This window comes from Molothrus ater, chromosome 2, assembly GCF_012460135.2.
Source record: "Molothrus ater isolate BHLD 08-10-18 breed brown headed cowbird chromosome 2, BPBGC_Mater_1.1, whole genome shotgun sequence".
NCBI lineage: Eukaryota > Metazoa > Chordata > Aves > Passeriformes > Icteridae > Molothrus > Molothrus ater.
Window position 1 is genome coordinate 94966911 of NC_050479.2, and position 15056 is coordinate 94981966.

The following is a 15056-nucleotide window of genomic DNA, read 5'->3' on the forward strand; positions in this document are numbered from 1 at the left end:
TATTTGAAAACAGAGAACTAATAATGAAATTTAAAAGGAACTAAGTTATACAACACAACTGCACTTTGATATTTATTTCAGTGGGAATTGTTAACTGAATAGTAGAGCTCAATTTGTTTCAGAAACACACTTCTCAAATACTTCTTTGCAGTCAGAAATGATGATACTTAATCTCTTCACATACCCTTCTCATATTTGCTCTCCAAAATTCTTTGGTGAATTAATTTCAGAAGAAGGTTTTCTTGTGAAATTATGAATTGTAGGCAAACCTTTTGCCCAGTGTAGGCTTGAAGCGTGAGATTGCAAGAGTTCCGGTGTCTAGCATAATTTTTACATCATGCTTCTGCCTTTGTTTGAAAAGGAAGGAAAGTAAATATACTGTATGGTTGATAAAAATATTTTGGATTTTGAATGGCTCATACTTATACTGAACTAAAAGCAACAAACCAGGAATTACTCAGGTCATTTTGATAAAAAAGCTGGAGAAAAATGTGACTGTTCAAACATGGATAAACGTTAAGAAAATTAAATTCTTCTTATGTTCTTCTTGATGTTATTTCTTTCCTCTGGCAATATTTGGTTTAAGTCTGGACTGCAAATGGGAGAGAGACATCAAAAGTTCAATTTCAAATTACAGAACTATGCCTTTCTTCATATTTGGAATCTGTTATTTGAAAAATATGCAGGCAATTTCTGTCAGTAAAGAGAGCTGCTGAAAATGAGCAAACTCATGAAGACCAGAAAAATTTAGAAGACTGTGCTGCAGGTAAAAACAACTTTCCAATTTGGAATCTCACCCTACAGCACTGCTTTATTATGAACTCTATACCCAGAGTAGAGGTCAGCAATTTTTCTTTCTTTCACTTGTCAGTCCTCTTGAAGAGCTTGTCCTTCTCTACAAATTCCAGCTTCAAAAAGTGGCACACACCAGAATTTGGAGCAAGCCAATACTGAGCCTGTGTTCTCAACAGGATTTCTGAAGCTGCAAAATAGCAGGTTTAGAGCTGAAAAACTCCATGGATTTTTCTAGCTGTTGCTATGCAGAAAGAGCAGTTCAGTAAGCAAGAGTAAAACGTGAGAAGCAGCTGGAGAAAAAGACAGGGAAGAGAGTAGAAAAGAGTAGGTTGGCTGGTGGCAGGGGCTGGTGGGGTCAAAAGCCACAAAACTGTGTGTCCATTGGTGGATGGATGGTAGCTCTGCACTGTAGTGGTCCCCAAAACCTTGTAGTTGGGTTGCTGAACCCAGTGCTGGTAGGATCGTGGCAATGCAGAGCTTGGGAAGGGCCACCACCCTGTCTGAAAAGGACAACTTTTTACTTCTAGCCCCTGAGGAAAGCCTGAGTAACAGCTGTGCTGCAGACACACTGGGTATGCCTGGTAGCCTTTATTTGCCTGGCAGTGTAAGGAGACCCCTTGTTGGTGATGGAGAGAGATGGGGAGACTGACTCAGTGATCAGAATCCGATTTTATTGTGGGATACAAATACTTATATATTATTTCAGGGAGACCTGTAATGTGTACTACAATGATTAGGTTAAAATCACATACACAAACTTATGCATATAACAACATGTCTTGCTTGCAGAGTTTAATGGGATTTTCTTTTTCTGGTAAACCCGTTTGATTTATTCTTCTTGCAATCTAGGTCTAATTTTCAAAGTTCTGTTTGCTTTTGCCAAGGCATCCTGTTATCAAATCTCTTATGTTAACCAGGCCAAAGTCCATCATCTGTCTTGTGTCCCCCAGCATTCCAATAACCCCTCACTGCTGAAGCCCCATTGCTTTGGAACAAAGGAGTGTGTAGTCACTGCTGTGTTCCCTGAGGAGACTGCAAGGCCAAATTGAGTTTTGAAGCATGAAAGTGTGGGAGAAATCCAGTTTTAATATGGAGGCTATTGTGCTGCCTATTCAACTTGTAAGATTTGAGGACACTGAGTGGAAACCAGGTTATGCAGAATTTTGTTATGCACCAGTTTAATCAAAGACTAGCCCTGATAAAGAAGTGTTCCAGTGGAGCAGATAAATTGCTTATGCTTTAAAACCAAACTTCATTTAGCAGTATTCCCCCTCAAACTGATGAATGATGAAAGCAACATAACAGCAAATGACTTGTAAGAAGGTGACTCTGCTGCATTTATTTCTCAGCTTGAGAATGTGGGGATGATCAATGACCATGAAATGGGCTTTTGTAATTCCTTCTCAGAGCAGAAGCATGAGGAGTAGTCAGCTGTACTGGTAGCCACACAAAATATGAAATTTAAATGTAGTTTCTGTTATTGGACATGAACACCCAACAAGTTGTCCAGCTTAGGAAGACATTGCGTGTAGAAACATGTTTATGGATGGTATTTGAATGAATGATAATTGTGGTTTTCAGGGGGGTTTTATGTATGTATGTATGTATGTGTGTATATATATAGCTATATCTCTGTCTTTTTACTTTTTCAGAAAAGAAGCAGCTGATTTCTATGCTGATTATCGAGCAAAACCTTTTTATCAGTAGGTATATCAATTTCAACTTGACGTGTATTAAGCTTGTTTATTGAACACACAAAATTCATTTACCATTTTTGATGCCATGGGACCATGGGAGAGAGAATCAGAGCTTGTCTTACTTGAGTGGAGCCCTTTGCAAAGCATGCACCTTTTCTTCTTCCTCTAGGGAGAGATCCTTATTTCAGCTATTTATGGTTTTAACTCACTTTTTACAACCCGGTGGTATCAGGGGAATGTCTTTTGTCCCTCAGAAGTGAAAATGCTCCTAGCAGGGCAAAACTTCAAAGCCAAGAGAAGGGCTATCTTCAGGATCAGGGTGGAGCTTGCAGATGAGATTAGGGGGAACACTTAGTTGTAAGAATTGATTTGGTAACAAGTATCCCAAATAATAAGTAACTGAAAGGATAGTTCATAGGGTAGTTTTTAAGGGTAGTTTTTACTGTACTGCTACCCTTGGACAAATGTCAAACTTGTATGATGTTAGACTGCTCCACCTGATGTGAGAAACCTTAGTCTTTCCATAACTGACCAGATGGATGCTTATGACCCAGAGATGGAATCGTTTCTACTTTTCCTGAAAGTGCCAGCAACTTTCTTTTCCTCCCTCTCCACTTTGCATTCCGCCTCTTCTAGGGATTCGAAGGTGCCTTGTGTTTTTCAGCCATATTGGTGCGTGTGTTTGCACTGATGTGGTTGAAAGACCTGGTTTCAGTACTGACACGAAGTGCTTGAGACCTAGCATTGCCAGATGCTCTCCAGTAACAGCAGCTGATTTGTTGTGGGTCCAAACTCAAGCCCTTCAGACAGACATGGCCCCAGGCTATGTCTGACCATGTTGGAGGTCAGAGAATGCATGATTTGGAATTGCCTTTTCTTTGCTGAGTAAGCCTGCTTGAATATGTTGATAAATAGTCAAGAATTTTGCCTGAAGTCTTATTTCACAGATGTCTATCTATACTAATGGTAATTGTCTGAGGAACTGTAGCCTTTGTCCTCTGTGATGTGCCTGTCTCCCATCCTACAGTCCTATTGGCTACATCTTCTGTATAGGATTTTTCTTTAAATTAGAAATAAATAGCTCTAGAGCATTCCAAATCAAATAGAAACAAGAAACTTCAAGGCAGTGAAGTGTGAAATATATGACTCATTTATATTTGATGTTGTATCTTGTCTTTAAATTCAGATTTCATTTGCAAGTTCACTAGTCAATGCAAGTCTAGTGAATAGTAAGGAAAAATAACAATCCTATAGTTTGGAAAATAATGGCTTTCATATTAAAGAAATTTAAAAAAAAATTCAAGGATTAGTCTGCACAGTAAATAGTGTTGTAGAAATTGCTTTTTTCTTGGATGTATGTATGTGTACTGTTTCAATGTCCTAAACAAGCAGACTCTGACCAGCAGAACCTGATATCCAATCGCTTTTTATTGTGTTGTTTCTTTATGTATTTTTTCATAGTTTTAACATTGTTTCTTTTTCAAAAAACTACTGGGATTTCTCTTCTCTTCTTGACCAGTGATCATTAGAAAGAAGGTTGTTGGAGAAGCATGCACATCCACAGTTATAATTGTGTAAAGCTCTTCTTTTAAACAAAATAGTAAAAAACTCAGGGCCAATGTTCTCCTTTGTTGATTCTGTCCAGATTAAACAATGAAAAGACAGGCTTATTGGTATGCATGTTTTGTGAAGATACTCAATTATAGTTATTGGTGTTTTGTTTAGTTTTTAAATTGAATGTTTGGGTTACCAATTTTGGATGGTTGTTTTCTATTGTGAAATGGTCAAGACAGGAGGCAGGCTGCTCCTGACAACAACTTCTCCTTATTTGGATTCATCCCATTAAAATCACTTGAGTTATGCCAAGATGTAATAGCTCACTTTGTGAGTAAGTCCCTTATCCCATGCAAATTTTCAACTCCTTCCCTTCTCTCCCACTTTGGGCGCTGGCTGGGCAAAATCCATGGGATACATCTGTGGGGCAGTGGAGAATTCAGTTTGAAAGCAGTGCTGATGTTCTGTCAGTGGGGTACACATCTAGGTCATGTATGAGAGCCTTGAAATGCTGCTGTGCAGAAGAGGAAAGCTTAGGAATCATTCCTGTTAGTCAAGTGGTTACCAGAGTCTCTCCTTCACTCTTACCAGGACATCAGTACTGATCCTTTAAAAATTCTTTTGAAATCTAAGACTCTACAGAGTAGCTTGAGTGAGTTTGGGTTAGCTACATGTTGGTTTTTTTTCTACAACCATAATAAGGGAATGTCTGCACATGACCTAATCTGACCTGTTCCTCAAAGTAGAGTCAACTTGAAAGTTAGATCAGGTTGCTCCAGATCTTGCCAGTTTGAGTTCTGAGCATCTCCACTGGGTCATGTTTTTGTTGGTTTTAATTTGTAGTGTGAATCACCATGTGCTGTTTCCTTTTGTAGTGAGCTTCTCCAGTTAATAATGAGTGGCCCCCTCCTTGCTATGGAGCTCTTAGGAGATGATGCAGTGAGTAAGTGGAGAGCAATAGTGGGGCCAGCAAACCCTACAACGACTGAGAGTGATACACTGGACAGCATCTCAGAGAGCTTTGGACATTGTGGCCTCAGAGATGCAGCTTATGGCCCAGATTCAGTTGCTTCAGCTGCTAAAGTAAGTTTTTGACTTTCTTGACTGAGGTTTATTTTTACTTTTATCTGCTAACAACCAGATTAGGAATTTCTCATTTTGTTTCTACACTTGAGTTCAGAACTAGTTTACATATTCTTCATGTGCTCCTTTTTAGCATGGAAAAATAAACTGTCTGAAAAGAGAAGTCTTGTTTATCACAAAGGTGAATCTTGGGTGCTTTGATCAGGAGAGCATGCCTGGTCATTTTTAATGTCTCCTGTACATCACAAACAGTGATGTATTGCATAGTCTGTGTAATCTACCTATAGTCTACCAATGTTGGTCATAAAAAGAAAGGGACTAAATGATTAAATCTTTCTGTGCCCTCTTGTGTTTCACACATCTGTTCTCCTTCACAGTTCTCACTAGTGCTCTGCCTGCAACCTACTTTGCTGTTATTGTTCAGAATGAAAAGTTAAAAACCAGGCCACTTTGTAGTGCTTTGTGCTTTGAGAGGTAACACAGTGGACATGACTTTGAGGAGTTTGGTTCCATTTTGCTTTGTTGGCCGTGTTTCTTTTCTCAATGCTAAGAAAAAGCCCTGGGACTGGGTAATAGATATTACCATTTCTGTAGAATTAAGGTGACTTCTGTGTGCATTGTTGTGGGATAGATATGCTAATAAATGATAGCAAGAATAATGTTTATCTCATGGTTGATTGATGTGTCGCTGTGGTGTCTCAGCTGTAAACCACTTTAGCTGGGGAAAGATACCAATTGTTGCTTCCTTGATTCTAGTCTTCCCTCTTTAAATTGGAACAGCTGCAGTAGCATAGCTGGAGAGAGATCTCTGGTTAAATAGTTAGATGTCTTCAAATATAAGGGTGAAAGTTTCTCTTTTTTCCTGTGTACTACTATGATAACTGCGCCAGCTTCTGAACTGAGAGTGTAGGAAAGAGTATCTATTAGCATAAATTCTTGGTTAGAAGCATAAGTGTGTGCTTAGGTTTTAGTTTGTTATTCTTGCTGCATTTCATTATTTTTGAAATGATGTCCAAAGGCCCCGGTCATCTGCAGCATTTTTATGACACTGATATTATTTTGCTGAACATCTGCAGGTTTGTGGATCTTTGTGGAGTTAATGATACCTATCTTTAATAAATCAAACAACATTTTGAATTTAGTGCCCCTGTGCCTTTATTAATTTAATAGGCCTAGTATTATATGGCTGTATAGCAGTTGCTATGGAAACTAGTTGGCTGTGCCTGCAGAAGATTTGCTGAAAAGAAGGAAATATAAGATAAAGGGACCTAAATTAACTCTCCTGACAGAAAACTGAAGTCTCAACCACATTTAATGAATGTACCGTAAGATGAACACTTAGAGTGGAAAGCTGCATTGTTCTTTTGATGGCTAAATGACAAGTGAAAGTATGTCTCTGATACATTCTAAGCTGCTGTCTCTCTGCAGGCCAAATTTTGTAATTTCTTTAGATCAGGAATAAAGGGTAAGGAAAATAATTTTATTTTTAAGGTTCAACAAGATTATAGTTTGGCCTTTCATTATCCAAGTCCTTTAGCATTATTGAGTTAATTTCCTTTTATGAATTTTAATGGATAAAACTAAGTGTTAACTATTACACATATTTTACTGCCCTTTTCTGGCTGCTTTTAGAGTAAATAGCAATTAATAGAGTGGGACAAGTTCCTTGAATCATGCATCATTTTATCAGTAGAAGGATGTAAGGAACGAACCCTATTGTCTCAGGTGCACCCACTTAAAATGTGGATTATTTGCCACCAGAAGAACAAAGGCGCTTTTTCTATCTGTTGAAAGATACATTGTCCAGGATCCACTGTCCAAGATTCAAGCCAGACAAGTTTGAATTGTGTAATTCTTCAAGAAGGGATTACAGAAATGGTTGAAGTGCCATGAGTTTAATGTGAGTCTATTCCATTTAAGTTGAGGTAGTAAATTAAGGGAGACAATTCCAGGAAATGGCCTTTAGCATTGCTACTGTTATACAGGAAAAAATCAAATACATTTGATAGTAGTATTTCTTGGATGAAACATTTTCTCTTAAATAGAAATGTACCAATTCTCTTACTGAATTTGACCGATAGGTATGAAATGGAACCTGTGTTTTGCGCATTTGTTGATTGGCAGATTGTGTGACATATGTAAATAAATGGTATGGAAAAAGCGTGAAGCTGGCAGTGAACAGTGAAAAAAATATCGCTGAGGAAAGAAACCTGAGTGCCAAGTTCACCCCAGTATGGTCTAAGACACAAGGTATCTGATGCCTAAATAGTGATGGTGGGAAGAAAGAAATTGAAGGCAAAAAGGTTTCTTTGATTTTTCTGAGAAATCAAAGCAATTGGGTTCATCAGCTTCAATTCAGTAAGACTGAACTAATTAATATGATTAATATAATTATAAAAAATTATAGGGCCAATAAGGCATGAGAAGTGACTCAGCAATTTTAGACAAGGTTCAATTGTTTAAGATGAAAGGAAGAAAATGTAAACAATTTGGAAGGAGGTCAGTTTTGTATATGGAAAGAAAACATACTGAGAAATGGATAATAGTTGTATTTTTGCTTATGTAGTGGAAAAGATGATTTAAAAAATAGGAAAAATAAAATGTGTGTGTAAGGGAGTGGATTTGGAAAGATACTGAGGAAAGAGAGAGAGTATTAGTAAAGCTGGGAACACCTCTACCAAATTATTGTTGCATCAGCATTTTGAGTGCTCTGAGTATGAACAGATTGCATTGCAGAACTGAAGAAATACTCCAGTCAAGAAATACTCCAGTCCTGTTTTTGTGATTGTAGCAATGATGCCAGAGAGGAAAAGATACATTTGAGGTAATGCTTCAGGAAAGAAGTATTTGTAGGAAAAAAAAATATGCACTAAAGGTTTATCTTCTGTGATTATGGATACTTCAGATGTTGTTACTCATGATAAAAGCTGATGTGTGCAGCTAGATCAATCTAAAATGTGTTTAATTACAATTATTTTCAGGAGCTGGAGTTGTTCTTTCCCTCCAGTGGAGGTCGTGGACCAGTCAGCAGTGCCAAATTCACAAACTGTACTTGTTGCATTATTAAACCTCATGCTGTTAATGAAGGTAAGCAATGCAGATAGCAGAGGAGAAAGCAGTATGTGTCTATTGTATCCATGACCATTCTTGTGCTCTCTTTTTGGGAGAATGAGACTGTGTGAGCAAAGGGTGTAATTCACATGCAAAAGCTTGCAGATACATTGTCTTTCATTTAGTATTTCTGCAGTTCATTTCCATGAAGAGTGAGTGGGTCATGTGCTTTCCATGCAGATACCTGTTCACTTCAGAATAAGAAGGGAGAGGTGAAAAAGATTAAAACCTATGTGAGGTGTGACATATCTTATTGTGACAGCTTCCCATGTCCTTGCTTCTGTCTGCCCAGCACAGTCACCTGCTGGAGGTTAGCATCCTCCCAAGAAAGTGAAAGCAGGACACCTGGCCATGATCCACAGCCCTCTGCTCAGGCAGTAGCACATCAGATCCAAATGACTCACAAAGGGAGATTTGTGGTGTTATGAATCTCTTTCTACTGAATGCAGTTGGGATGGAAAGTAGGAAAGGCTTGTTTATGAAAGTGAGCCAAAGACCTAAGGCATTTGGTGGATTCTGTGATACTTTCTGTGCTGGAGATTGCCCTGGGAGTTTGCCATATGAGTATTGGGAATGTTTAATGTTCTGCTGTTACCATGCAAAAATAACCTCGCTTGTGTGTCCTGTACTTAGATCCAGGAGCATGTGTGGAGCAGTGAGTGCAGTAAAATATTTTGACTCAGGCACTGAAACAGTATTTTTGAATGCAGAATAAATATCGCCATGTGAGAGCATAAAGTTTTTTCTTAGTAAGATGCAGAGCACACTGCAACAGTCTAATCACTTCTTTGTGGTTAGCTTAAATGGAAAGAGCAGAAGTGGCTGGAGCAGTTTCCAGGCCTTTCACACCTCAGGTGGGATGTCTAGAGAGCTTGCTGAAATTAAAAAAGGCTTTCACAAGAAGGAGTTTTGTAGTTGCTACTGATAATGTGCCTGTTATCTCTTCCAGGCCTTGCATGGTATCTGCTGCTGATAAGTCTGCCATGCAGCAAAGACACAGCAATGTTCCTTTTACAGAAATATGGGCAGCAGCTGGGACTATGATTTTACCCAGCTACATGTTTGCAGAGGACAAACTTTTCTGTGGCAGGATTGTTAGAGTCCTTCATTTGACTGTAAAAATAGCAAAGTGGATGGCTTGGACTATTTTTTTTTAGACTTAAGATAAAATTTCTATTACATATAAAGGTTCAGACTCAGGTTTTCTCTTCCTATTTTTAATCTTACTCATCTCTGTAGATTTCAGTGTGATGTCTGTTCCTTTTTTTTTCTGGAACTTCTCTGAATTTTTCTGAGTTGCCAGAAGACAAATCGTGACCCTATTTGCGCATCCCTCTGGGTGTATGAGTGCCTGTAGGAGGGTGAGGGTGGTGAGGAGAGGAGGTATGAATGTATGTAAACAAAACATGTGTGTGCACATCCAGCTTTGTAGAGGGAGTGCTGTTCTTAATGTACCCTATACAGTCCTTTTTCTCACACCACAGAGGGCTGGAAAGTCAGAGGACAGCTGCCAAAAAGCAACTGAAATTTGAAAGACAAAAAGTGTACCTTGTGAGAGCATTCTCCCTCCATACAACTGTAATTACTACCCTCAAAAACAAAGAGATCAGAATTGACTTCTCTAAGTCAATAGACTGTTTTAACACTCTGTTGTGGTTTAACCACAGCTGGCCACCAAACCCCACACAACTGCCCGCTCACTTCTCTGGGATCAGGGAGAGAATTGGAGGAATAAAAGTGAGGAAACTCATGGGTTAAGATAAGGACAGTTTAATGGGTAAAGCAAAAGCTGCATACATAGTCAGGTAAGTAGAAACACAGCAGCTGGAGAGGAAAGGAAATCCTGTGTGGCCTTCAGGGGGAAAGGGTGTTTGGCAAAGCCAGAGGCATGGAAGGATAATCACGTGGGTCAAAGCATCAGAGCGTCTTCTGCGTTGGAATTTTGATTTGTGCTCTATAAATTTTCAGTATTGATATCTAAAAATAAACCTTTTTGCAATTTCCTATGCACTGCTGAGGCTTTGAACTTGGGTATCTAATTACCATGAATATAAGCTACTCATTACGTATTTACAATTACATAAAGTTTCACTTATGTACTTCAGTTTATATGGAGATCTAGTCTTTATTTCTGTAGAGACATTTGGCTGAATTAATGATTTGAATTTTGCTTTCTGGCCCTTTTCCCCAGTGTTTTTTTTTTCTCCAGAGTCTGTTGCATAACTGATTCTTAGAAGGAAAAATCTTCCTGGTTTTCTGTCCTAGAAGATGATTTGCTTTAATGGCAGCTGTAGACTAGGGTGCTTTTCAGGATATAATCTCTAGTTCATGCTGGTTAATTCTTGGGCACAATACTCTCTTAGGAAATGACTTTCATAGCTACAGGTGGTTTCTATCCAGTGATAAAGTAGAGGAAAGTTAGCACTGGTTTTATCTCTGGCCTTGCTGCCTCTCTCCTGATGGACATACAGAAGTGTCTGGTCCTAGGCAGCCACAGCAGCACAGTCCAGCCAACCACAGTGCCCAGGCACCTGAGAATTCCTGTAAGCAGGAGTGTCAACATGTCTACCAGGCTGCAGAGGAACCCTGGCCTGGTAAATGGTCTTGGGGGACTAAGGTGAAATTTAACCTCAGCTGTCAAGAGTGCTCGTAATGCTGGCATCGCTGGCCCTCTAGGAGTGTGTGCCATGCATATCTCTTAAAGAAGTAAGGCCATAGCTATTGTGTCAGCTTGGTGTCAGCATAACATCTGTGGAGGATCAGAAAGGGGTAGGCCGTGGAAGGCAGTGTAGCCCAGAGCTCTGGACTAGACAGCTTTAGGGAGCTCCCTGGTGGCTGCTCCCAGTGGAGATGGAGAACTTCCCTGGCTGGCAGCAGTGAGGTGGTTGTATTTTAACTCTGAAGAGGCTTTGCAGAGCAGTCCAATTCTTCTTCACTGATAGCTAGAAGCAATCTGATGCAAAAGCAACCCGATGCTACTCCAGGCAAATTTGTTCTGACCAGGGCTGCATCAGGGAGACATGATGGGTTTATCCCCTCTAGAATCTGTTATCTGAATCTTCTCAGTGTCTTTCAGTTTCCTCCTCTTCTCCTGAGACCAGTTTTTAGTCAAGTAGGTTGGTAACTAGTAAGCACAGCTCTAGGATTGTATGGTTAAGTCATTTAACAATTTGAAGTTTTTAGTGTTCATCTGCGTCCTGTAATCCTCCTGCTTCTTGTGCTTCTGATACTTGAGACACAAGATCATAGTTGCAATCACATAAGCATTTTTTTTTTGTAATTCCTCTCATGTTAGTAGATCTGGAGGTATTGGCACTAGTGCTCAGAAGCCAAACTTGTAAATTCACCACAATGGGTAAACATCAGTGTAATGCCCTTAGGAGAGTTATGATTCGACTGCTTTGTGAGCAGAAATAGCACCCTATAGATCACTGGGTGGGATTAACTTCCAGTATTTTTATGTGTAACAGTTTAGTCATGTTTGCTGTAGGAAGTAGACTTTGGTATTTCGTGACAGGTTTAAAGTTTCTTTGATGTGGCCTTTAGTTCTTCCTTGGAAAATTAGCAGGCGAAAAATTTTAAAATAGAGATGATCAGGCTATAAAGACTGAGGTCAGAAGTGTGTAATGTGCCATCTGAAAAGGCTGCCTAGAGGAAAGGAAGCCTCTATGGTTTTGAGAGGTCCTAGGCATGAGACTGACTACCCAGACAGGTTTGCTCTCCTTGTATGTGTTAAGCTTGAGATTTTTTTCTAACATATCTGCTAAATTAAATCCTTTTTCCTCTTAATTAAAAAAGATACAGTGCTGTCTTCCACAGTATTCTTCAACTAAAGAAAATTCAAATCTTGTAGAAAATAAAAGGAGCAGGAATACCTTCTTGCCAAGTGAAAAAGATACTGTGTGGAAATGTGGTTTTAGACCTGTTCTGAGTGGATGATAAAACTTAGACCTCTTCTATTTTAACGTAGTAGCGAGTGGACAGCTTTAGAAAGTTGTAGAACTTTATATTCATTAACAAAATGTTGCATGACAGGAAATCATAAGAATCATATTTCCTTCTTTATGCAAAGGCAGAAAAATTCCAAGTGAGAGAATAGTTTGTAGCTCCAAAGACAAATCTAAATGTGACAAAAAGAATACCAAGGATGGTAGTTCAGTCTCAGGCAAGTACAGAAACAAAGTTTACTTATGTAGAATCTCAGGTGAATTTACTGTACAAGAGAGAGTGAGGAGAGGAGCGTAGAGCATGGGAATCCGGCATTGTAGTGGATTATCTGACTGCAGACAACTGAAGGACTGTCCTGACACACAATACACTTGTTGCTCTTTGAAAGAGAGAAGGCATCACTATGAAAATGTTCAGTTCACCTCTGTATAATGCTAAGTGTACTTACATGTGTATAGTTAGGAAATTGAATAAGCTGGAAAAGAAAAAGAGGATGGTATAGTAGAGATACAAATCTATTATCACTACTTATCTATTTCATAGGTTTTTCTCAAGGCAATTTGTATTCATTAGATATAAAAACTCTGGAAATTGTTAGCTTTTTTTTTACCCTTTTAGGCATAAGTCTGAGTAATTAAGTGTTTTTATTTTCAGGAGACCTAGAATTATAATAGGGTTTTCAGAAAACTGGCTTGAGAAAAAATGATGAGTGCAATTTTGTCATAAGTTATCTGAAAGTACATCTTCTGTCTGTGATAAGTGTGCAGATAATAGAAAGGTGAAGTGCAGATGCTGTGGAGTTTACCCCATTACAGGCAGAACCTTTCTTTGGATTTTGTCTACAAGACTGAGTGCCAAGTGGAAGGAATTATTTGTAGATAGAATCTGGAAGCGAAAAAAAGTAAATTGTGGAATGAACAAAAATGTTTGCAGATACTTCAGAGTGGATGGTTTGAGATGTGACCTCAGGGTATTCTCACATGCAACATGGCAACCTTAGTGCTGCAGTCACTAAGGTTGAGGACTAACTAGTAAAACACTGCTTTCAGCTGCAGGCATTCTTTTGCAGACAGACTTGCCCAGGGAGGACAGGTATTTTATGTCAAATGAAATGCAGTTTGTTTCTTTTGTTTTCCTTGAATATATATACTATGTAGGATGTTGAAGCATTTGGTGGTGTCTAGTGGTGCTGGGTTTTTTTTTGGTTGGTTGGGTTTTTTTCTCTTTAGAGAAGCTAGAAAAAAGTAGTTAAAGTGAAAACAACCTACTTTGCCACTTCATCACCGTTTTTTAGGATAAAATAGATTTAGCTTTCGTGAAATCAGTCATCCATACGCTTCCATCTGTGTTGTTAATTCTTTGCTGTAGTTGTAATGATGGATATTCCTTGCTGGGGCTGTTTGGTTTTGAAACCAAACCCATAGTGTTTCTTGTTTTACTTCTGCCTAAAGTTTTAGCACCTTGGCATTGGTTTCCCAGCTTAGACTGATTTTGGATTTCAATGACTACTGGGAAAGTGACATCTATTTTTTTTGATGTATGAAAAATATATTTTGTATTTAAATAGATTTTGGTAGGGGAGGAGGTGAACTGAATTTAGAAATCCTTTCTGACAGTCTGAGACAGGAAGGAAGAGGAGGAGATACACTTCAGAGTACCAAACAAATCAAATGGCACATCCGATCCTTGCTGGAGCTCATAAGTATCCTACAAGTGGAAAAAATGTATTTGCTGCTGTGTTCAGTAGACTTATAGTGGTGGTGTTCATATTACTGGAAATCATCTCTGTGCAGGGACGATGGTATTATTGTAAAAAAAAAAAAAAACAAACATTAGAAATGAGTGTTTACTACTGCATTTTGGGATTTTCACTTGTAAAGGGTTAGAGAAAAGTCAATTCTAAGCATGGACCAAGATAGTGAAACTTCTTTTCATACCAAGAAAAGAATTTCATTCTTTTCATCCTGATTAATCAGGAGTGTATAATTTCATTGAAATCACTCAGTGGTTGATGGACATTTACCAGCATGTCTTTTGTGAAGGAAAATATGCTATATTGATCTCTGAATTCTCCAAGTATTCTTTTTCTAAAAGAAGGTAAAACAGTGAAAGATAGCCTAATTCACTTGGTTATCAATGCCTTTGTGAAAGTTCTTTGCTATCAGGAAACCAGAATTTTCCTTTAGTGGAGTAAATTGTTTGTTTAGATCTTTACAACATAGGCATCTGCATAGCTTTAAATGTCTCCCTGAATGTAGGATTGGACATGAGCACATCAAATTCAACGGGCTTTACAAATGAAGTCTTATCAGGCATCCTGGGCCAGTTCTTGTCAATATTGTCATTAATGGCTTGGATGGGTGAGTTTAGAGCATGCTTGCAATGTTCACACGTGGTATCACACAGAGTGCCGACTGAAATTTTGAAGGATGCGAACAGAATATTTCTGTGAACAGAACATCAGAACATTGATGATGAATTACAGAAATTATGTGATGTAAAGATGATGAAACTGAGTATAAACTGCATAACACTACTGTGGAGAAGGGATAATAAATGCAAAGATATAAAATAAAGAACTGGCAGAGTGTCAGTGAAAAGTTTGAGAAATTGTTGGTTTAGTGATGAAACAGGCACAATCTGTGTTCACTACGTACCCACTAGTTCTGCTTAATGAAAATCCAACTAATTTATCATATCCAATTTTTGGGCTCTTTGTTTTAAAAAGAACAGAAAAAGAGAGCAAAAGAATAAGACATTTAGCCAATGAAAGCTGTATGGGTTTAATTTATTTAACCTGAGATAGGTAGGACAGGGATATACAGCTTTCTCTAAGTACATTTACAAAATATGTGAATATTTACTAAT

The 15056-nt window shown here is 38.5% G+C and overlaps 1 protein-coding gene across 3 annotated transcripts in view; it reads left to right on the plus strand.

The window, feature by feature from the left end:
• The window catches only part of NME7 (NME/NM23 family member 7), an 88536-nt gene that overhangs the window by 27900 nt on the left and 45580 nt on the right, over window positions 1-15056 (plus strand). For all 3 annotated transcript variants that reach the window (XM_036398223.2, XM_036398145.2, XM_036398065.1), the window contains 3 exons: window positions 2448-2498; window positions 4922-5129; window positions 8111-8216. In XM_036398223.2, coding sequence (XP_036254116.1) covers window positions 2448-2498; window positions 4922-5129; window positions 8111-8216 — 365 coding nt within the window. The remainder of the gene's footprint in view (window positions 1-2447; window positions 2499-4921; window positions 5130-8110; window positions 8217-15056) is intronic.